Source organism: Microtus pennsylvanicus, chromosome X, assembly GCF_037038515.1.
Source record: "Microtus pennsylvanicus isolate mMicPen1 chromosome X, mMicPen1.hap1, whole genome shotgun sequence".
Classification (NCBI taxonomy): Eukaryota; Metazoa; Chordata; class Mammalia; order Rodentia; family Cricetidae; genus Microtus; species Microtus pennsylvanicus.
The window spans coordinates 85,414,616-85,438,079 of NC_134601.1; the positions used below are offsets into that span (position 1 = coordinate 85,414,616).

The 23,464-nt window shown below is 42.8% G+C and overlaps 1 protein-coding gene and 1 long non-coding RNA gene across 4 annotated transcripts in view; one reads left to right on the forward strand and one right to left on the reverse strand.

Annotated features, from left to right (window-relative positions):
• The window catches only part of Hdac8 (histone deacetylase 8), a 220,088-nt gene extending 211,305 nt beyond the window's left edge, over positions 1-8,783 (forward strand). For both annotated transcript variants that reach the window (XM_075956770.1, XM_075956771.1), the window contains one exon: positions 8,270-8,783. In XM_075956770.1, the coding sequence (XP_075812885.1) occupies positions 8,270-8,292 (23 nt within the window). In that variant the 3' untranslated portion in view covers positions 8,293-8,783. The remainder of the gene's footprint in view (positions 1-8,269) is intronic.
• The window catches only part of LOC142840195 (uncharacterized), a 251,734-nt gene that overhangs the window by 212,947 nt on the left and 15,323 nt on the right, over positions 1-23,464 (reverse strand). The gene's annotated exons all lie outside the window — the stretch shown is intronic.

Consider the following 23,464-nt stretch of genomic DNA (forward strand, 5'->3'; position numbering starts at 1 on the left):
GGCCTTTGAGCTACTCCGGTCGGGACTTCCAGATGTTCATGACACACCCTGTCTTCAAGGCTCCATAGTTAGTGGCCATGCCTTTGTCTCTAGTAAAGGTCTTGGGGCCAATGGGACTGTAAACCAGGGTGTGCAAAAGGAGCTGGCATTGCTGAGACTGGCACTACTTACTGGCTACCACAGGACGGCATGGATAAGAGACTGGCCTGCCAGACCATTTTTGTCCCCTTGAATCCATCTTCTAGGAAGCACCAAGATGCTGAAAGGGGTCTCAGACCTTCTAGTAGCATGCAAGGCCTAGCTAGAATATGCCTTGAAGTGAGTAGTAGATATTAATATTTTGTATAAGACCGCAAAAGTTTGTCTCCAGTTGAAGCTGAAAATCTCAGCTTCATTTCCCACTGGTGTTTGGGTGGAGCAAATCATTTTGAAACTCTAAAGCATTATACAGATGTAAAGCTGAATTATCCTTCCTACTTCTGTTATTCCTATTATCCTTAATTTCCCAGCACAGAATTTTTGTCTGGAGAAAAATGTGGAGAAGGAACATGGACAAGAGAAGCTGGGAGTTGTGACTCCCAAATGCCTGGGAGGCAATCACCCAGCTCAATAGATGGACAACTGCTGAGGCCAGCTCCACTTGCTGCCTGGCAGGCACACAGCCCACTCCTGTGATGTCACCCCTACAGTTACTTGTGCCCATCCCTCCACATAGAGCCAGCAGATTTAGGCACAGGAGGGGAGAAAAAATGAATCATAGGCTATTTTAGAAATTGCTTCGATTCCATTTGAGCCTGCCGTGGTGCCTCGCAAGCTGAGCAGAGCACCCTAAGTCACAGGGTAATGGGCTTTAAGTGCTGATAGCTGGGAAGTGCCGGAAGCCTGGTGGGATTAATCCACAACCCCAGGTTCTAATTCAGGTGAGAGAATGACAAGTGGCAAATGGTGATTCTACAGAATTGACATTGAAAGGCTTTCTGATGACAGGAAAGATTGACATCCCAAGGCAAGCAATACAGTTGACAATCGCCAGCTGAAAAATTAAATGAGCCCTTCGTGTCAGCAACATGCCCAAGGCTGGATAGAATTCCTTCGGACTGAGCCAGGTGTGCTGTCCCTCATCCTAGCACTCTGGAGGCTGAGACAAGAAGATTGCTCCAAGTTCAAGGCCAGTCTCAGCTAATTCAGTGTACTCCAGGGCATCTTGGCCTATAAAGTGATGCCATCGCAAAAGAGGGCTGGAGGATGACTCAGCAGTAATAATTCATTTTCTTTTAAGAAAAGTAAGAACTGTTGGGCTGCCATTGCCCCCAGTTAAGAGAAAGACCCTCACAACTGTCATCAACTAGAAAACCCACTCTAGATCATACAAGTCGCCCCTCTCCTCCCTAAAATCCCAGCCACTTCACTCTCCTTGCCTACCATCCTGAGCTCTGGCCACAAAACCTTGTGCTTGTCTATATACTTACTACTATATTCCTGCAGCCTGCAACCTCTTTCCCTTTTGCCCTCCACAATGCCATCTGCTGTGAGACCCTCTGTTCCTCTGAGGGGCAATTCTGCCTCCAGCGCTCCAAGGGTCACTTTGGCGTTCCTCCAGCCTGCTATAGTACTGTCTTCGCAATTATTTGTTGGGAAAGGGAACAGAAGAGGTAACGAGAGTGAGTATAATAAAAGTACATTATGCTCATATATGAAAGTGTCACCATGACGCTGGCAAGTAACCCATTCTTTTTGGTTTTTCGAGATAGGGCTTTCTCTGTATAACAGCCCTAGTGGTCCTGGAACTTGCTCTGTAGACCAAGCTGGCCTCAAACTCACAGAGATCTGCCTGCCTCTGCTTCCTAAATTCTGGGATTAAAGGCGTGTACCACTGTACCCAGCTGAACCCCATTTTTTGTACAATTAATTTGTACTAACTTAAAAGAGGGCTAAAATCTCATTTGTCACCCAGCCCAAAATGTTGAGTCTCCACTTATTGCCATGTATTTGCTTGCCTCAACCGTGTTTATAATAAGGTCCTTAAGAGGAATGAGCCAAGTTTCAGCCTCTGAGTTGAGGATGGAATTACTCAGTCAGCTGCCGCATGGCTCTACAGTGACTGGGACTTGTGCCCCTGCTGGGTGCCAGGCTCTGTAAAGGATGCTGGCGACAGAGAAGTGAGCACGGTGGACACTGCTGCCACCTGCAAAGAGCCTTTAGGGAGAGACAGGCTGACAACAAGTAAAGAAACACGGATGCTTCTAGTGTGCTGGGCGCGTCGATGAAAATAAAACAGGACCACGTGGCAGAGAAGTAAGTGACTGGGGTGGCTATTTAACTTGGGTGTTCCTAAGGCCCCTCAGACGTGACTTTTCAGTTCAAACCGGTAGACTCAAGGTGACGGAAGTGATGAGATGGGTCAAATATTAGACTATCCAAGGACAGCATCCAGAGAGAATGAATGGCAAGTTTGAAGGAAGGGCATGCCCTGTAAGGGGAGACTTGTGTTCAAGCCATACAAGAAGCCCATGTGGCTAGAACTCATGAGATCTGACCTGAGCACTAATAAAAATACCTGTCTAATACATAGTTGAGTATAGGGGACGGGGAGAGAATCAGGGAGCCAGCTTCAAAGCTACCAGAGCTCTCCATGCAAAGGGTAGTCGTGGTTCAGAGATGTAACAGTAGTGAAGGGGGAGAAGTGCATGGATTCGCCGTCTGTTTTGGAATTGAATCGCAGGACTTAATAATGGATTGAAGAGGAAGGTTAGAAACAGAGGAAGAAACAAAATCTCGATTCAGTCAGTGCCATGACAGAAGGGACAAAAACACCAGTGGTCTGTGTTTATATTCTAAGTGCTCACTACTATGAGCTACCTCGTTTGGTGGCAGGACATTTCCACCTTCCCAGAAAGCTTTTTTGGACAACACTGGTCTATATTTAAAAAGACTAAATAATCATAGAAGACAAGTCTCAGGCTGGAGAATATATTCACTATATGAAGAACCAGCTCAACAATAGGAAAACAAAGAACCCAAATTGGAGATGGCGACAGATCTGAAAAGAAGCTCATGCAAGATATACAGATGGCAAGAACGTGTATGGGTAGATGGTCAACGTTGTGTGCCACAAAGGAACTGCAAATTAAAGCAACAGGATAGCACGGCACACCTATTCGAACAGATACTGCCAAAACCAAGTGCTGGAGGAGACAAGGAGCCATGGGAACTCTCAGTCTTTGTTGGTGAGGACATAAAATAGTGCAGCCCGTTGGGAGAACAGTTTACCACTTTGTGCCAAAGCTAAGCAGTCTTGCTGTGTGATCCAGCAATGGCTTCCTTGGTATCTGCCCAAGTAAGTTAAAACTCATGTCCATAAAAAAAGCTGTACATGAATGTTTAGAGCATATTGATCATTATTCATAATCATCCAAACATGGAAGTAACCAAGAGGACTTTCAGTAGGTGAGTGGATCAACTGGGATCAGGAAGTTCAGGAAGCACTTACATGTCCCTTTTCTCCCATTAACGTTTTGCATTAGTTGGGTGCACCCTGCTCAGTCTTTCTACAAACCTGAAACTGCTCTATTAATTAAAAAGGAAAGACTAAGAAAAAAGCTTACTAGCACCTAGCAAGGGACATAGCACAAGGGAACCACTACATATATGTTCACTGAAAAGCTGGATAAGCAAATGAGTCTGTCAGCAGACTTGGGAGGCTAAGGCAGGAGAAGCTTCAGTTTGAGGCCAGTCTGGGCTACATAGCAAGACATTGTCTCAGAAAAGCAGAAAGAATGAACCAATGAATCAAAAGAACCCAGGCCTCCTGAGTCTCGGTTCTGAAGGTCTTCTTGTATATCAGAGGTGACGACTTAGTATAACTAATTATCCAGACCAGAATATTGAGAAGGAAATGGGTGAGTGTAAACTAGAAGTTATGAACAGCTCACAGGCTACATTTTGCTTCCAAAAGTAATTTGACTATTCATATCTTCAAAATTTTCAGTAACCCACACTTAACACTGTGGATACTTTGCATTAAAATAGGTATTTCTGTCTTCACTTGGGAAATGAACAAATCTAGACTCCTGGGGCCTCTATGCCTGCCTAGTAAAGGATGGCTGGATCCACTTGGCTTGTGCATCTTGTTTGCCACAAACCCTATCCCTCCCATTTGTATGTCTCACTCTAGGCCAAGCATGGGTTTCTGCTCACACTCTGTTAGTTTTCTTTATTTTTATAGTAGCTGACCAAAAAGGAAAGCATTTTTGAGATACAGTCTTACTATGTATTGGTGCGGGAGAATTGTCTGTATTCTGTCAATCATGTTTTAAATAAATGCTGATTGGCCAGGCAGGAAATATAGGCGGGAAAACCAGACAGGAAGTAGAAATGATGTAATGAGAGCAGGCGAATTCTGGGAAGGGGGAAGCTGATTCCTCCCACTCCTGCCTAGACCACCAAAGCAGCAGTATGTGATCTGCCCCACTGAAAAAAGGTAGTGAGCCACATGGCTAACATAGATCAGAGAAATGGGTTAATCAAGATGTGAGAGTTAGCCAGTGAAAGGCTATAGCTAATGGACCAATCAGCTTATAATTTATAGAGACCTATGTGTGATTTTCCTTGGGGCTAAACAGCTGGGGGTACCGGGAGGGGCAAAACCCCAACAACAAGCAGGCCCCGTTCATGTTACAATGTATCACTAGTTGCCCTGTGATACTGTTTAGACCAGCTGGCCTCGAATGGGGAGGTCTGCCTGCTTCTGACCCCAAGTGTTAGGAAGAAAAGTGTGTATCACCACACCCAGCATGAAAGTATTTATTATACTGGTCATGATTCAAGGTGGGAAAATGATAAAAGCATCATAACAGCTCCATGTCTTGCCCTAGTTGGATTTTGCTCACATGCACTAGATTCTCTGGCTCTCTTGGCATCTAGGTTTGCTCCCTCTAATCTGAAACCTAACCTCAAGATGTCTCTGAGTTAGTTCTATTTGGAACTTTCCCTTGCACTGTCTCCCAGGCCTCAAACTGTGTTGGCCTTAGAATTTTGTCAGGCTACCACCTACTTCTAGAAAAGCTGGAAATCGGGAGAAAAACAATGGGCATTATTTAAGCTTACATATTTTTGGTTACCCAAATTCAACGTTGCTCATCATCCACTTTTGGTGGAAATAATTTCTGCTGTTTTACATAATTGCGTCCAAATGTAATGACAGAGGAAGTCAGGTGTAATAGAATACAGCACCAGCCTTTCCTCTCTGTGGTCATCTGTGGCTAAATCACAATGACCCAGAGTCTTATCCTTTCATGGATTCATTTATTCCCCAAGCACTGGCTACGCTTACAAATGGAGGGATCCTTGCTTCCGTAGTGGGGTTCCCCGTGGGGTGTCCTCAGCAGAGGCTCTCATGTATGGACAGGGCGTACGTATGAAGTCCTGTCTAGATAAAGCTTTAGGCTTTACTCCCGGATAGTCAGGGGTGGGGCCACATTTGGCAGTGAGCAAGAAGCAGCCCTACAATCAAGAGAAGCATCAGTGAAGAGGCTGAGGCAGTGACCTGAAGAAAGAGATGTGGCAGAGGTTAAGGTAGTGCAAGAGAAAGGAGAGAGAACTCAGGCAAATCTTGAAGTTAGGTTTGGCAGCCCATAAGACATAAAGGGGCATGAACAAAGACATAAAGAATCAGGCATGGTCCAAGGATTTTGAGTTAGTTTCCAACACCAAAAACATGATCCAAAATATAAGAAAAAAACTGCTGAATTTGGCCTCATCAAAATTAACTTTAGCTTTACAAAAGACTTGCTAGCAGAATGCAGAGATAACAAATGTACTGAGATAAAATGTTTGCAAATCATATACCCAACAACAGATTTGTATCTAAAACATACAAAGAGCTCTCCAAACTCAACAGTAGAAAAACTGCAAATTAAAAAATGGGCATAAGACATAAAAAGGGAGATACAAATAGCAAATTAACACACAAAAGATGTTTAACATCATTAACTATTAGGAGACATCAAAATGAGATCACAACAAGATAGCACCATATACCCATCAGAATAGGCAAAACAAACAATTCTGCATGCTGGCAAGGGTGTGGAGGAACCAGATCCCTGGCAAGAGTATAAATGACACAGTGACTCTGAAAAACACTTCGACAGTTTCTTATAAAACTAAATGTACTTGGGAGGTAGAGGCAGGTAGGTCTCTCTGAGTTTGAGGCCAGTCTGGTCTACAGAGCGAGTTCTAAGACAGTCAGGGTTACACAGAGGAACCCTGGCTCAAACAAAACAAAACAAAAAAAACAATTAAATGTACACTGTGTTTACTCAAAACCCTGTATGTGAAATAGAAACTTTATTCATAATAGCAAGAAAGCTCAGTTCTCCTTCAGTGGGTGGGGGTTAAACAGACTGTGCCACAGGCACAGGTATTTCGTGCACACAGCAACTTGGATGGGCTTTTTACATTTATTAATTATACAAAATAATGTGTTTCACTGGCGTTTTCATGCATATGTACCATATGCATTGATCATATTCAGCCTTATAACCTTCTCTATCCCCCCTTTGGATAGATCTTAAGGGCAGTGGAAATGGCAGTCACAAAATTTTATGTACTATAATAGTCCATTTATGTAACATTCTAGAAATGAAACTGTTTTAGAGATGAAGAACATTAATGGTCACCAGGGCTTAGAGAAGGTGAAGGGGGAAAATGGGAATGACTGGGTTTTTAAAGGGTAGGAAGAGCAGGGATGAGATACCACAGTTCTGAGTCACGTTTGGAATAAAGATTATATGAATCTACACTTGTGAGAAAATTGGATAGAACTATATACTTATTAGCATATAATACAAGTTAGATTCATGAAATACGAATAATATCTATGAATTACGCGAATGTCAACTTCCTAGTTTTGATGTGAACAACAATCATGTAAGATGCTAATTGGATAAAAGCTGGTGAAGGCTCCATGGGTCCTCCCCTTACTATGGTGTTTGTTGTTGCTGTTATTTGCAACTTCCTATGGATCTGTAGTGCTTGCTTCCATTTTTATGGCATTCTTTGGGTGGGGGGGTCGAGACAGGGTTTCTCTGTGTAGCCGTGGCTGTCCGGGAACTCACTCTGTAGACCAGGCTGGCCTTGAACTCACAAAGATCCACCTGCCTCTGCCTCCTGAGTGCTGGGATTAAAGGTGTGTGCTACCACCATCCGGCTCTTATATGGCACTCTTGAAAAGACAACATTATAATGACAGAGAAGACATCAGTAGCTGCCAGGTAGGCAGAAGGATGTGACTTCTAAAAGATGGCGCTGAAGGCTTTAAGGGTTAGGAATCTTCTGTATCATGAACAAATATGTATGTTCAGAATCAGGTCTGTGCATTGAGAAAGTCAATTTTACTGTAATTTTAAAGTTACAAAAGTAGAACTCAATTGTAGACCGCTTTCCTAGCACTCACAGGGATCAGGATTTGATCCCCAGCACCAAAACCTAAGTACGATTTTTAGAAAAGCTACTGGGTTTTTTTTTCTGATTACCTCCTTCTCCCTCTCCACTCATCCGTCATTCTCCATCCACTGTATGCCTGCTGGCGTGAGGCACCCTGTAGCTTCTGATGCTTAAAGGAGAACAGTATCCTTCCTGTTTAAAGGACAAGCAGGAAGTAGAACTTGAACTCTGGTGTTCTGCTCAAGGAAATGGAGCAAAGAGAAGACTGAGCAAGGAGCAAGTGAACAAACTGAGCACTTTTAGAGCCGGGTTCTGTGTAATGCTTTTCCAGCAGCACTCTTGACCCAACCTTTCTTGACTCCATACTGCATAGGTCCCACAAGAGAAAATGCCAGAAGGGTTGTGCTGCTAAGGGGGACAGAAAGGTTGGGGTAGAGGAAGATTTGATGCAGTTAACTGTGAACTCTAAAAAGTATTATCTGGACGTGTGTGTGTGTGTGTGTGTGTGTGTGTGTCTAAAAACATTTGGACTAGGATCGGCTGCACGATTGATCTGGATTGGCCTGAACCCACCAGGTCTCAGCAGTCAGCTGGTGATCAAAAATCCTGATTTGTATACTGCTTTCTAGGATAACAAGAGTATCTAGGCCCTTTGTCCCTCATCATTTAAGGCTTATTCACATAAAAAGGGTCACCACATACTCATTCTCAGCAGGAGAACTGGCCCCAAAATATAACCACTTCTTTTCTTCTCCGCAGCTCCATTGAGGTATGTCATTCATATATGTTACCTGAATCTGAGTTCTGTTTTCTCTCCTGTTTGCAGGGAATCTGAAGCATGTGGTCTAGTTGACAAAAAGAGATCAGATTTCCAGAGCTGGGAAGCAGTGCCTATAATGAAGACAGTGTGTTGATGCAAGCAGTTTGTGGAATTTGTGACTGCAGGGGAAATTTGGAAGAAATTACTTCCTGAAAATTTCCAAGGGGCACCAAGTGGCAGCTGGCCTCCTGGGGTGAGGAGGCAGGCACCCCAGAGCCAGGAAGATATCCAATGTTTAAAGTGTTTATTTTAAAACACACACACAAATGCCGTTTTTAATGTTTCAAAAATATTTTTAAGCAAATTTGGGGGGGGGTATTTTTATCTTCTTAAAGGGGACAAGTCACAAACTGCAGAAAAGTGGGATGAGGTGCAGCAGACAGGCAGGTTTAGACCCCAGGGCCATTTGGTAGAGCCCTGTGGGGGGTGCTGTCAGCAGACTGGAGGAAGAGGAGTCTTGCCACTTTTGTTTTACTATTGTGCACTCATGTTGTTTCTAATAAAAATCTTTCATAACCTAGCTCTGCCTCGCTCTTCTCACTGTAAACTGCCACTGACGGCACACACCTCTGCCCTTTTCCTGTCACCAAAGGTCAGACATGACCCTCTTACTTCCATATTCTGCCCTGGCCAGCCTAGGACTCCCACCCTAAAACTTGGACCCTCGTGGGGAACTAGCGTATCCCCTGCCCAGATGACACACTCTGTCACGTGCTAGGGCCTGTCCATGAAAAACAAGGTGCAAGGTTACAGGCTCTGTGTCCATGAAAAGGAGACTGTTGCACTCTGAGGAGGCGCCTGCCCTGCCAAAGATTCAGGGGTAGGAACACAAGGTCTCAGGGGGCGTTTCCATGCGTTAGACGGGCCACTTCCGACTCAGGTGTAGATAGTTGAGACGCATGACCGCTGACTGGTGTAACCCGGGGAGATGGTGCAATGGTGATGAAAAGACAGCCATTCAGTATGATTTTAGAAGCCAATTGACCAAATATTTATTAAGTTCTCCCAACCACTGTGACAAGTCTAAGAGACACAAGCACAGCCCAGACCTGGCCTTGGGCAAAGGGAAGAAAAAGCAAATACATGTGCAAAGCCAAATTGAGAGCAACTGGCGCAGCCCACAGGCCCCCAGCAGCATGTCTGAAGGGATATTTAACTTGAATTTCCCCAAGCAAGCAAACAAGTAAGCAAGCAAGAGCATTCCACAGAAGGGAGTGAGAAAGCCCTGAGTGTGTCCTGAGCTGGGAATAGCCGTGCTTTTATTAAACAGTGAGGGTGTCTGGTGGACAAGAAGTACCAGTCACTTCAAATGTCCACTATTCTAATTATACACTCTGGCCTTAAGGCAGTTTGGCTTACACTGCAAAGAATGGGGATTTCAAAGAATTGAAGAGTTGGGAGGTGCTGAATGCGCTGGTGCCAAGGTTGGCCCTCTCAAAGATTTGTTTATCCCACTTTTAGGTTCCCATTGCAGTCCTTTCAAGGGGGCCTACCTCCAAAGTCCCTGTGAAGGCAACCGCCTGGTAAAAAAACAACGGCTAGCTAGTGCCCTATGGCCTTCTCAGTGAGAATGGACCTGGTCAAAGATATGCCTCCAATATGGAGAGAATGGGGGAAGATTCTGGGGGTGCCAAGGCAGCCTAGCTAGGCTGGCACTACCTGAGAACCAGCTTGGCCTCAGTTTTGGCCCAACAGGATGAGCTTCTGCCAGGCCAGAATGCACACTAGTGCAGGGGCCTCCCGGCTGACACTGATCGCATTCCTATAGGATATGCTAGCCTGGAGTGCAGTTCCATGCCAGGCCAGAATGCACACTAGTGCAGGGGCCTCCCGGCTGACACTGATCGCATTCCTATAGGATATGCTAGCCTGGAGTGCAGTTCCATGCCAGGGCAGGTGCCCAGCACACACAAGGTCCTGGGTTCTGTCCCCTAACACATCAAAAACAGGAGAAGAGAGGACAAAAGAGAGGTAAGAGGAGAAGGAAAAGAGGAAAACATTAGATTAAAAAGAACGACAGGTAAAACCAGGAATCACTTAAACTTTACAAAAGAAAATTGAAATACCCAAAGGTAGACCCATCATCCACCAAAGCAACACAGCAGGCTAAGACCTGCTCTGTCCGGAATTATGAAGGCATGAGGAAAAGCACCAGAGCATCAGCTGGGACTAGGAAATTACAAGATGCTTTGTTTTGCCTTTGAGTTTTTTTCCCTCTATTTTTTTCAGATTTCCTCTAGTGAATTACATTTTAGTTTGACAATAGAATAATAATAGGTTTGGGTAGAATGCCTGCCTATTATCCAAAAGGCCCTGGGTTTCACCCCTAGTCCCACAAATCAAGTAATAAGCTAAAAATGAATTGCTTGTTTAAGCAACACTAATTAAACTCAGTCGCCAAGGAAAAAAAAAAGACATGAGGGTAGGAAGAGACTTGTTTTTTAGAAGGGGTTCAGTTGGAAGAGATGGGGGAATAAGAGAAGGTGATGGGGTGAATGTGATCCAGATACATTTATGTACATGTATGAAATTGTCAGGATAAATTTTAAATTTTTGCAAATGGTCTTTCAAGCCGGTGAGATAAAGATCAAAGTCAGTTGGAACCTCCCACAGTGCAGACTTGTGCTCAGCCTCGGGGCTGTTCTTACTGCCCAGGAGACTCTGAGCACAGACCCAGAAGAAATGGGCTCCAGGGCAAGTGTATCCTGGTGTGAGCCTGTCCACCTGGCTACTGTAAAACTAAGTTCAGACCTAGTGACTCTAATGACAAACAAGAGGCAAGCATTAGAACGCACCCCTTCTTATAGGCCATTTCTACTGGAAGTATGGCATTCTCTTTCCTGCTGGCTAGGTATTATCGCACCCATTTTAAGAGATGAGAAAACTGAGGCTCCAAACTGATGAGACTTGCCCAGTAGTGAGTGGGAGAGAACAACTCCAGCCAGAACTGCAAGCTCCCTTACTTCTTTCCACAGCCCCACACTAGTGTCACTAGAATATTTTTTAAACTGACTTTGGAGTAAACATCTTTCTTGCCGCTACAAAGTCCATGCTGGATGAAGCCACACACTACTCCCAGCCCTCACCCTACCACAAATACATGAACTGTTCCTGTGCTTTTCAGCAAGGTGCTTGGCCTTGCCGAGTCTCTTTCTGCACATGGAAAGTAGAGCAAAGTATTTCTGTGCTTCATGGGCTCTTGTGAGGGGCTACCGACTTTTCAAAGATGGGAGCATCTGAAAAGAGCCCCCAAAATTGTGGGTGGTAGCACATGCCTTTAACCGCGGTGCCTGAGAGGTAGAAGCAGTGGTTCAAGACCAGCCTGGGCTGTATGGGAGCCTGTCTCAACCAAAGCCCAAATATTGTGCATATGAGGGCTTCCACTAGCCCCCAGGCACACACCAGGGCCAAAGAGACTATAAGAAAACTTTAGGCTATGTCTACAACTCGAGGGTTAAGAAACACAGCCATCTTAAAAAGAATATATGTGTGTGAAGCCCTGGAGTCAATTCCCACCACTGAAGAAAAAGAACATATATATATATATATATTGGATATGCATGTATTTGCATAAAACATCTTTGAAAAAATACACAAGAAACTGGGACACTTCAGTTGCCTCCAGGCAGGGAAACCAGGTGGCAAGTGGCTGGGGAAGTGAGGTAGACTTGCACTGTTTCTTTTTGTACCTTCTGATTTTTTAACCATGTGAATGTATTACCTGGTCCCTGAGAAAGTAAATAAATAAAATTTAAAAATAAGAAAAAAGCCAAGGGAAAATTCCCAAGCCAGCTTACCTTTGGGGAGAGTGGCTGTACCTCCACTACATTCATTGTGAGCTGTCGCAGAGAGAGCAGTATATTTCCAATTCTATATTTAAAAGACTTTCTCAGGCAGAAATATTTCTTCATTAGAAAATCAAATATTGTCAATCAACAGAAAAGGGAAGATATAAAAAGAGGAAGATGAGGAGAATGAAGGAAAGGAAAGGAAGCAGCCAGCAGACTGAAGCCCTTGGCAGACAGTTTCTGCAGCCATTCCCTTGATGTATTTGCCATGGGCAGGTCCTACACCACATGCTCAGTGCTAGGCCCACAGCTGCCCAGTAAAGCCTCGGCAAGCAGCACATCTCATACTGCCTACATTTGAGCCTCTCTCTGACACCCATTAGCTCTGGAACCTTATCCAAGTAACCCACTCTCTCGGAAGCTTAGTTTGATATCTATCAAATATACTCCCTGGCCCTCCCTCCAGGGAGGGAACTGCCTGTGAGGGGCACAGACGTTAACAATAAATAACAATAACACTCAGGTACAGTGGTACATGCCTACAGCCCCAGTCACTCAAGAGGCTGAGGCAGGAGAATCACTTGAGCCTGTGAGTTCCAGCTAGTCTAGGCAATACCACAAGACTGTGTCTCCTTAAAGAAAAAGAAAGAAAGCAAAAGGGGGAAAGGGGACTGACGAGGAAACTGAGATGACAGAGTCTTGCCTAGATGTATGCAACCCTGGGTTCAAGCCCCAGCACTACATAAACCTTAGACAGCGGGACACTACGGTAATCCCAGGAATTCACATCATCCTTGCGGATATAGTGAGTATGAGACCAGTCTGAGCTACAGACTCTATCTCAAAAAGAAAAAAAAGGCAAGAAACAAGAAGAATGAGGAAGAAAGAAAAGAAATAGACAGGAGGAAGGAGAGAGGAAAGGAAAAAGGAAGGAAGGAACAAACTGTCAACGATCTGCAAAGCACAATAACAACATGTTGGTTTAGGGTTTTTTTTTTTTAAGTCTCATCTGCTACAGATACAAAGAAAACTGTTGACACTTGAAATAATATATCTTGGGCTCAGTTTTAAGGACTCTGGAGGAGAAAATGTGTGTTGAGGGGGATAGACGAAACATGTGAAGACTGATCTCTTCTTTTTTAATTTGGTTGAGATGCTGGGCGTGGTGGTACATGTCTGTCTGTAATCCCCACACGGGAAGGCAAAGACAGGAGGATCCTGAAGACTCACGCAGTGGCCAGCAAGCATAATCAAAATACCAAGCTTCTGACTCAGTAGAAGACCCTGTCTTGGCGGGTAGTGGTAGCACACGCCTTTAATCCCAGCAGCACTGAGGAGGTAGAAGCAGGCAGATCTCTGTGAGTTCGAGGCCAGTCTGGTCGGTCTACGGAGCTAGTTTCAAGGACAATAGGAATGTTACACAGAGAAACCCTGACCTGAAAAAAACAAACAAACAACAACAAAAAAAAAGACCCTCTCTCTCTTTTTTTGTTTTTTGTTTTGTTTTTCAAGACAGGGTTTCTCTGTGGGACAGTCCTGATTGTCCTGGAACCCACTCTATAAACCAGGCAGGCCTCAAATTCACAGAAATTCGCCCACTTCTGCCTCCAGGGTGCTGCAATTAAAGGCATTTGCCACCACCACACAGCAAGAGCATTCTTTTGTTGTTGTTAAAAAAGGAAGAAAAAAAAAACAAGGAGAACCCTAACAGAGATATGCATGGATACCCTAGGGAAAGGTAAGTAGAAAAGATCTCCTTAGTAAATTGGCAGTGTCAGGGTGGGGTGAAAGGGAACAGGGAGGAGAACATGAGGGATCTGGAAGATCCAGTTGGATAAGAGACAGAGAGGGAGATCAAGGAAAGAGATACCTTGATAGAAGGAGCCATTGTGGGGTTAATGAGAAACCAGGCAGTAGGGAAACTCCCAGGAATCCACAAAGATGACCCCAGCTAAGACCCTAAGCAATTATGGAGAGGGGGCCTGAACTAACTTTCCCCTACAGTCAGCTTGATGACTACCTTAATTGCCATCCTAGAACCTTCATCCAGCAACTGATGGAAGCAGATGCAGAGATCCACAGTTAAGCACTGGGCCAAACTCCTAGAGGCCACTCATTGAGAAGGAGAAGTGATAATATGAGCAAGGGGACCAAAACCATGATGGGGATAAGTGATAGCTCACTGACTCTGGACTGACAGCTGGGGAACCAGCCTAAGACCATACTAGGCCCTCTGAACGTGGGTGACAATTGTGTGCCCTGGGCAGTTGGTGTGGCCACTAGCAGTGGAAGCACGATTTATCCCTGGTGCATGAACTCACTTTTTAGAGCCCATTCCCTATGGAGGGATACCTTGCTCAGCCTAGATACAGGGCAAAGGGCCTTGAAACTGCTTCAAGTGATATACTAGACTTTGTTGATTCCCCGTGGGAGGCCTCACCCTCTCTGAGGAGTGGATGGGAGGTGGGGTGGGGAGAAGGTGGGAGGAGTGGGAGGATGGGAGGGGGAAGAAACTGGGATTGGTATGGAAAATAAGAGGTTTTTTTTAAAAAAACAAAAAAACCCTGTCTCAAAAAAGTTAGAGAAGTGGTAAAGACATCCCAACAGCAGGCTCTAGCCTGCATGTGTGTACATGTGATGAGTGCCCCGCCCACAAATATGCATATGCACAGAGAGACACATACACCACAAAAATAAGTATGTAACACCACACCTGTTGCTGTACTTAGCAGATTATTGATAGTTTTTCCTACACACCCTGCTTCGATGAGGTTTATGGCAAAGTCAGTTGTATTTCCAGTGAGCCAATGCAATCGTAAGCAAAAAGAATAATGCTAGAGGTACCACCATACCTGATTTCAAGTTGTACCTACACAAACAGCATGGTACTAGCACACAAAAAAAATACTCAGACATGTAGACCAATGGAATAGAAGACTTATATAGCTATAGTCACCTGATTTTTTTATAAATATATACATTTTTATTTTGCCAAAAAATATACATTGGTTGGAAACCAGCCTTATCTTAGTCACTTTGCTGTTGATGTGGTCAGACAGCCTGATCACAGCAACATAAGAAAGGAAGGGTTCATTTAGCTCACAGCTCAAGATTATAGTCCATCATTTCGGGGAAATGACAGTAGCAGGAGTTTGGGACAGCTGGTCCCATTACATGCCCAAAGACCTGTCTCCCAAGTGGCTCTGAATCTCATCAGGTTTACAATTGACATTAACCATCATGATCCTTTTCAACAAACTGTGCTAGCAAAACTGGATATCTCCGTGTAAAAGGTTGAACACAGATCTCCACCTCTCATTCTGTAGAAAAACCAACCCAAAATGGACTAATGACCTTAATATAAGACCTAAAACTTTAAAACCAATAAAGAAAGGGATCGAGAAAAGCCTTCAAGATATCATCATAAGCAAGGACTTTCTGAAGAGGATTCCAGTCACTCAGGAAATAAGAGCAATAAAGGACAAAGAGGACCTCACGAAATTAAAAAGCTTTAGCACAGCAAAGGAAATAACTGAAAGAAGACATAACCTACAGAACAGGACAGAAAGCTTTGCATTCATAACTACACTCTATAAAGAATATACAGAATTCAACAACAAGGAATTAGACAGCCAGGCGGTGATGGCACACACCTTTAATCCCAGCACTTGGGAGGCAGAGGCAGGCGGATCTCTGTGAGTTTGAGGCCAGCCTGAGCTGTAAGAGCTAGTTCCAGGACAGGTTCCAAAGCTACAGAGAAATCCTGTCTCAAAAAACCACCAACAACAACAAAACAATGCAAACAATCAATAGGCTAATGAAATGAGCAAACAGTTCTGAAGAGATCAATACAGGGCTGGAGAAATGGCTCAGGGAGTAAAGCATACGCCATTCAAGCATGAGAATCCCTAGAACCCTCATAAAACCAAGCATACTAGCACAAATCCGTAATCTCAGTTTTCCTACTGAAAGATTAGAGGCGGAGACAGGAGGCTCCTGAAGCTTCCAGCTGGCTAATCTGGTGTATACACACACACACACACACACACACACACACGTACACACACACACTCGCCCGCGCACATATACTCATACACATCCACATAGGCAACGTGTATTTTTAAAGTAAGTACAAATGGCCAATAAACATGAAGAGCATTCACCACCACTAGACATCAGAGAAATGCAAATTAAAACTCTTTATCAAGAAAGCAAGGAACAACAAAGTGCAGGCAAAGAGGCAGACAAAAGTTCCTTTTCTACACTGCTAGCGGAAATGTGATTAGTGCAGCCCCTGTGGAAGTCAGTATGGTAACAGTATATGACCCAGCTACACCACTCCTGGCTCTGTACCTCGAGGACTCCAAGTCAGCATACCACAGAGATCATTGTACAAAAATGCTTATCACACCACTAATCACAATAGCTAAGCTCCAGAGCCCAGCACAGTATCCATCAAGAGAGAAACAGATAAAGAAAATTTAGTTTATATACACAATGGAAGTTTTCCAGCCTTAAAGAAAAATGACACTGTGTCACTTGCCAGAAAATGGTTATGACTGAAAACTATTATTAAGCAAAGAAATTCAGTCTCAGAGAGACAAATATTACGTTTTCTCTCATTTGTAGTTCTTAGATTTCATACAGATACATAATATGTATGTACAGATGAAATGAAAGTGAAAGAAAAGGGGACTACCAGGAATGCGAGGGGTGAGAAATAGAAGGACAACAGGGTATTAGGGAGAATATGCCCGAAGTGCATCTATATACATACATGAAAATGACCTTATGTAACCCAGAATATGAAAAACAAAGGCCAGACAGTGAAAGAATCACATACAAAAATCCCTTTAATAAAAAACTTATTGACTTTAGAAAATAATAATAATAAATTAAGGCTAAAAAAGAAAACTGACTTCCTGGGTGTGGTGGCTCATATCTATAATGTTGGAACATTATGGCAGAAAGACTGCCATGAGTTTGAAGTCAATCTAAAAGTATAAAGTAAGACTCTGTCTAAAAAATAAAGAAAAATAAAAGAAGTGGTTTGATCAGATTCGAATCATGAAAAGCTTGCTTTGACTGCCATGTGAACAGAAATAAGGAGCCTTCTGAGACCCAGTGCCAAAATGAACAAGTCACATATGCACAATGCTGTCACTCGCAGGAAAATGGATGTGACTGAAACAATCAAGCTGCAATGCCAGCCCCGTAAGGACAGGGAAGAGTTTTTGTTGTTGTTGTTCAGGGTTTTGTTTTTAAAATAGTGTGTGTGTGTGTGTGTGTGTGTGTGTGTGTGTGTGTGTGTGTGTCTGTCTGTCTGTCTGTCTGTCTGTCTGTCTGTCTGTGTAGGAGCATGTGCACATGAGTATAGGTGTCCATAGAAACAAAAGGTTTTGTTTCCCTCTGAGGCTAGAGTTAAGGTATAAGCCACCAACTTGGATTCTGACAACCAATTTTGGGTCCTCTGCAAGAGTAGTACATATTCTTAACTGCTGAACCACGTCTCCAGCTACCCCACCCCCTTTTGGAGTTTTGAGAAGGGGGTCTCATTCTGCAATCTACACTGTCCTAAAACTCATATAAATCCCCTTGCTTCAATCTCTCAAGTGCTGGGATTAAAAGTATGAACCACAACACCTGACTGGGAAAATTATTTTTATCTGTTTTTGTACACAAATGTAGCCCCAGTTCCTGGCATATTGCACGGCATATAGTTTGGTGCCCAATAATACTTATGAAGTAAATTGTACATAGCTGAATTTATACTGTTCTGTGATCTGATTTTGTTTTCTGAGACAGAGTCTCAAGTGTAATTTTAGCTGTCCTGGAATTCACTCTGTAGACCAGCCTAGCCTTGAATCTACAGAGGTCTGCCTGCCTCTGCCTCCTGAGTGCTGGGATTAAAAGTAAGTGTCACCTTACCCCCTGTGACCTGATTTTTTGCTTAAATTACACACTATAGTAAAAGGCAAAAGATTTATGCGATCTGAAGAGAAACCAGAGTATAGCCCCTTTGGATGTCAGTGTGGCGATTTCTCCGAAAATTAAGAAACAACCTTCCTCAAGACATAGTAATACCCCTTTTGGGTATTTATCCAAAGATTGCTCAATCATGTCACAAGGACATGTGCTCAACTATGTTCATAGCAGCTTTGTTTGTCATAGCCAGAACCTGGAAACAACCTAAATGCACCTCTACTGAAGAATGGATAAAGATAATGTGGTACACTTACACAATGGAGTACTACACAGCAGAAAAAAATAATGACAGCTTGAATTTTGCAGGAAAATGGATGGAGCTAGAAAAAATTATTTTGAGTGAAGAAACTCAGACCCAGAAAGACAATTATCACATGTACTCACTCATAGGTGGTTTTTAAACATAAAGCAAAGAAAGCCAGCCTACAAACCACAACCCCAGAGAACTTAGACAACAATGAGGATCCTAAGAGAGACTTGCATAGATCTAATCTACATGGGAAGTAGAAAAAGACAAGATCTCCTGAGTAAATTGGGAGCATGGGGACCTTGGGTGAGGGTTGAAGGTGGAGGGGAGAAGTAGGAAGGGGAATAGAGAAAAATGTAGAGCTCAACAAAAATCAATTTTAAAAAATTACACACTATATGTGGCTTTTCCACACCAATGCACAAAGAGCTACCTTGATATTCCAATAGCATAGGAAACAATTCCAGGAACTAACAAGTGAAATCATATAAAGTTTTCAAACTTCTACAAAGCAAAAGAAATAATCACCAGACTGGAGAAACAGCCAACAGAATAAGAGAAAATTATTGTTAACTTTACATCACATGCTTATGCCTATATTATACACGTGAGAAGTAAAGGCAAGAGAGATAAAGTGAGGCCCTGCCTCAAAAAAATAAATAATAACAGATATCGTACAGTTAATAAATGGGCTAATGAACTGTACAGACAGTTCTCAAAAGAAGAAACACAAATGAACAATAAACGTTTTGAAAAGCGTTCAGCACTCTGATCCATTAAGGAAATGCAAATTAAAATTATTTTGTGATTCCATCTTACCCCAATCAGAATGTGTCATCAAGAAAACAAATGAGAACAAATTCTGGTGAGGGTAAAGGGAAAGATGAACACTTGTTTTCTGTTGGTGCTTATGTAAACTGGTACCTCCACTACGGAAGCAGGGTGGAGGTTCTCTCCAAAACACAAAAATAGAACTGCCGTATCTCTAAGTTACACCATTCCTGGATACAGAGCCACAGAACTCTCAGTCAACACACCACAGAGAGACTTGCGCGTCCAGGTTTACTGATGCCCTTTTTACCATTGTCAAGAAATCAATCCAGCTTAGGTGTCTATCAACAGATGAAGAGATAATGACCATGTGGGACATGTACACAATGAACAGATACACAAAAGTATGTAGCCAAAAAGAAAAATGAAATCATTACACTTTTCAGGAAAATGGAAAGAACCAGAGATCATTATGTCACACAAAATAAATGAGATTCAGAGAACTACTCACAGCATGTTTCCTCTTATATCTGGAACCTAAGTGTGTGTGTGTGTGTGTGTGTGTGTGTGTGTGTGTGTGTGTGTGTGTGTGTTGGAACTAGAAAGGAAAGGAATCATGGGAAGGGAAGGAGAGATCTTAAGGATGGAGCAGGAGGGTGATGGGACACATGTGACAGGGAATCAGACGAGGGAGCTAACTGGAGGAAGAAAAGCAGCCAGCTGGAGAGAAGTAAGAAGCATGGAGGACGGCAGTGCAGGAGGGAAACAGATTAGAACTAACTAGAATGAGACATGTATGAAAACACTGTAATAAAGCCCAGAACTTTGTATATTTACCTAAAATACTAATAAAAATGAAGTAAGTACTTAATTTAAAAGAAAACAGGAGCTACCTTACTCAGCTTTAATTATGACAACGCTGACATCCCCAAAATGTAAGGCCTAACTGCTGTCTTAGTCACATTCATAGATGCTCCCAAGTTTATCTAACCTGTCCCCAGCTGCCGGACATTCAAGGTTTTTCTCAACTTCCCTTACAAGTAAAATCACTGCCCCGCAACAAAACTGCTAGAGCCAGCAAGTGAATCCAGCGAAGTTACAGGGTACAAGGTTAACAACCAAACATCAGTTGTGCTTCTATACACCAGCGATGAACAATGCAAAGAGAACACTTTGACTGGCAAGATGGTTCAGCTGGCCAAGGCGCTTGCTGCCAAACCTGAAGACCTGGGTTCAGTTCTCAGAATCCACATAATGTAAGGAGTGAACCAACAACTTCAAACTGACCTCTAGCCTAGATATGCGCATGTGCATGCATATAAATAAATGATAGATAGATAGATAGATAGATAGATAGATAGATAGATAGATAGATAGATAGATAGATAGACAGACAGATAATTTGACGGGATCTCACTGTGTAGACCAGACTGACCTTGCCTGTCTCGCCTCCCTAGTGCTGTGATTAAAAGCGTGCGCCACCACTCCCAGGAAATAAGAAACAGTTTTTAAAAGAAAGGAAAAGAAAAGAATGCTAGAGACTAGCAATATGGTTCATTTGATAGAGTGCTTGCTTATGCATGAGACCCTGGGTTGGATTCCCCACATCGTAACAGTCAGGCATGCTGATGCCCAACTGTAAGTCCTGCCTGGCGAAATAGAGACAGGGGGTCCAAAGTTCAAGGTCATCCTTGGCTACATAGTATTTCACTTTGTCTCAAAAGAAAAGAAGGGAATTTACTCACAAAAACACTCACAAAATGAAACACTCAAGCAAAAGGACCTGTGTACCAAAACTATAAAATGATGCTGTCTTTCAAGAAATTCAAGTGGAGAGACATCCGGTGTGTAAACTCAACCTCATAGAAAAAACAATTGGAAAGGTGCCAATCTCTATTTTAAAAATCTCTGTTATATGTTAAATGACTGTTTTGCATAATTCCATCCTTGAGTTCATATGTAATCTCAATGGACCTTGAATAGTCAAAATTATCTTGAAAAGAAAAAATAAAATTGGAGGACTCACACTCGCCAGTAAAAAACAAACAAAAAAACTTGGTACAGTTAGGCGTGGTGGTGCACGCCTTTAATTCCAGCGCTCAGGAGGCAAAAACAGGCAGATCACTGTAAACTGGAGGCCAGCCTGATCCACATGGACAGCTCTAAGCTAGACAAGACTACATAATGAGAACTTATTTTTTTAATGCTTTAATTATTAAGAAACTGTAGCAACCAGAATACTATGTTACTAGCATAAGCCCAAGTATAGAGGTACAATGAGACAAAACAGATAACATAGAAATAATGTAACACAATATAACCAACTGATTCTGAATAGATTTTCTAAGTCCATCCAAACAATCTCTTCAACAAATGGTACTGAGACGACTATGTTTCCACATGCAAAACAATGAAGTTGAACCCCTATCTCACAGGAGAAGAACAAATAAATTTGAAAGAGATCACAGTTTTGTAAGAATCCAAGCTATAAAACTCAGAAGAAAACATGGGAGTAAAATCTTCAGGACCTTGGATGTGGCAATGGACTCTTAGATATGACACTAAAAGCATAAGCAACAAAGGAAAAATAAATTGGACCTCATCAAAACTCACAGTTTTTTCCTTGCAAAGGACATTACCAGGAAACCAACACTAGAGAAAACACTTGAAGATCTAAGCACAGGCAATGACTTTCTGAACAGGACTCTGATAGCTCAGGAAATAATAGCAGAGCTGACAAATGGAATCACATCAAATTAAAAAGCTTCTGCATAGCAAAGGGAACAATTATCAGAGAGGAGAGACAGCCTACAAAGTGGGAGGAAATCTTTCCCAGCTATTCATCTGACAGGGGATTAATAGCCAGAATGTATAAACAACTCACAAAATTTAACATAAAAAACAAGCGATCCAATCAATAAATGGACAAATGAACTAAACCGACATTTTTGCAAAAGATGAAGTATAAATGGCCAGTAAGTATTTTTTTTGTGTTCCACATCCTTAGCCATCATAGAATGCAGATCAAAACTACCCTGAGAGGCCATCTCACTCCAGTCAGAAAGGCTATCATCAAGAAAACACGGAAGCCTGGCATGGTAGCAAGCAGCTTTAAGCCCAGAACTTGAGAGGCAGGATCACGTGTAGCCTCTGTGAGTTCCAGGACAGCCAGAGCTACCTAGTGAGACCCTGTCTCCAAAAACAAAAATAAACAAAAAGCACAAACCAACAAAGGCTGGTGAAGATACCGGGTAAAGAACCCCTTAGACACTGATGGTAAGAATGTAAATTATTTCAACCATTGTGAAATCAGTACAAAGGTCTCTCCAAAAACCTAAAACTAGAACTGCTCTATGGGCAAAGAACTGCTCTATGGGCAAGCCTGCTGACCACAGTTTCATGCCCCAAGGCCACATAAAGGTAGAAGGAGAGAATTAACTTCCCAAAGTTGTCCTCTGACCTCCAGACACACTTCATGGCATTGACGCCTATGAATACATGTTATGCACACACAAATACTTAATATTTTTAAAATATCTACCATATGATCCATGAATACCACTCCTGAGTATTCACTCGAAGGAATTTAAAGGCAGCATGCCATAGAGATACCTGGACCTCCCTGTTTTTTGCAGCATATTCATAATAGCCAGCATCAGCCTAAGTATGCATCAACAGATGAATAAAGAAAATATGCCCAGAGAGTATTAGTTAAACATAAGGAAAAATAAAATCCTGTGATTTGAAGAAAAATGAATGAAACTGAGGATTATGATGATGAGTAACAGATGCCAAACTCAGAAAGAAATATCTAATTTGAGAATCTGGATTGAAGGTCTAAAGATAGAAGGGGACTATTAGGGAAGAGTGGGGGGATGAGCGGGGAGGGAAAGTAAGCCAGGGTAATGGAGCAGCGAATGTGATCGAAGCACAGTAGATATGCATGTACACAAAATTCCAAATGACCCAGATATGGTGGCACGTGTCTGTAATTTCAGCACTTGGGAGAAAAGGGTAGATGAAACAGGAGTCGAAACCAGCTCAGACTGCATAGACCCTGTCTCAAAAGAAGTCCCCAGGAATATTGTTATTCTGAATAATTTCTATATGCTAATGAAAATTGTGAGAAGAAAAATAAAATGAGGGCCTGGGGTGTAGTGCAATGGCAGAGTGCTTACCTACTATGTAGGTCCCCTCGGGGTCAACTCCCACAGCAGGGGGAGAAGGAGTAGGGAAGGAGGAGAAAATGTAAAAACACAGCACATAAAAGACAACTCCATTTTAAACATGGGCAAAGAACTTAGAGATTTCTCCAAGGAGGACATACAAATGACCAACAAATGTATGAAAAGATGCTGAACATCATTAGTCATTTGGGAATGCAAATCAAAGCCATAATGAGATGTCATT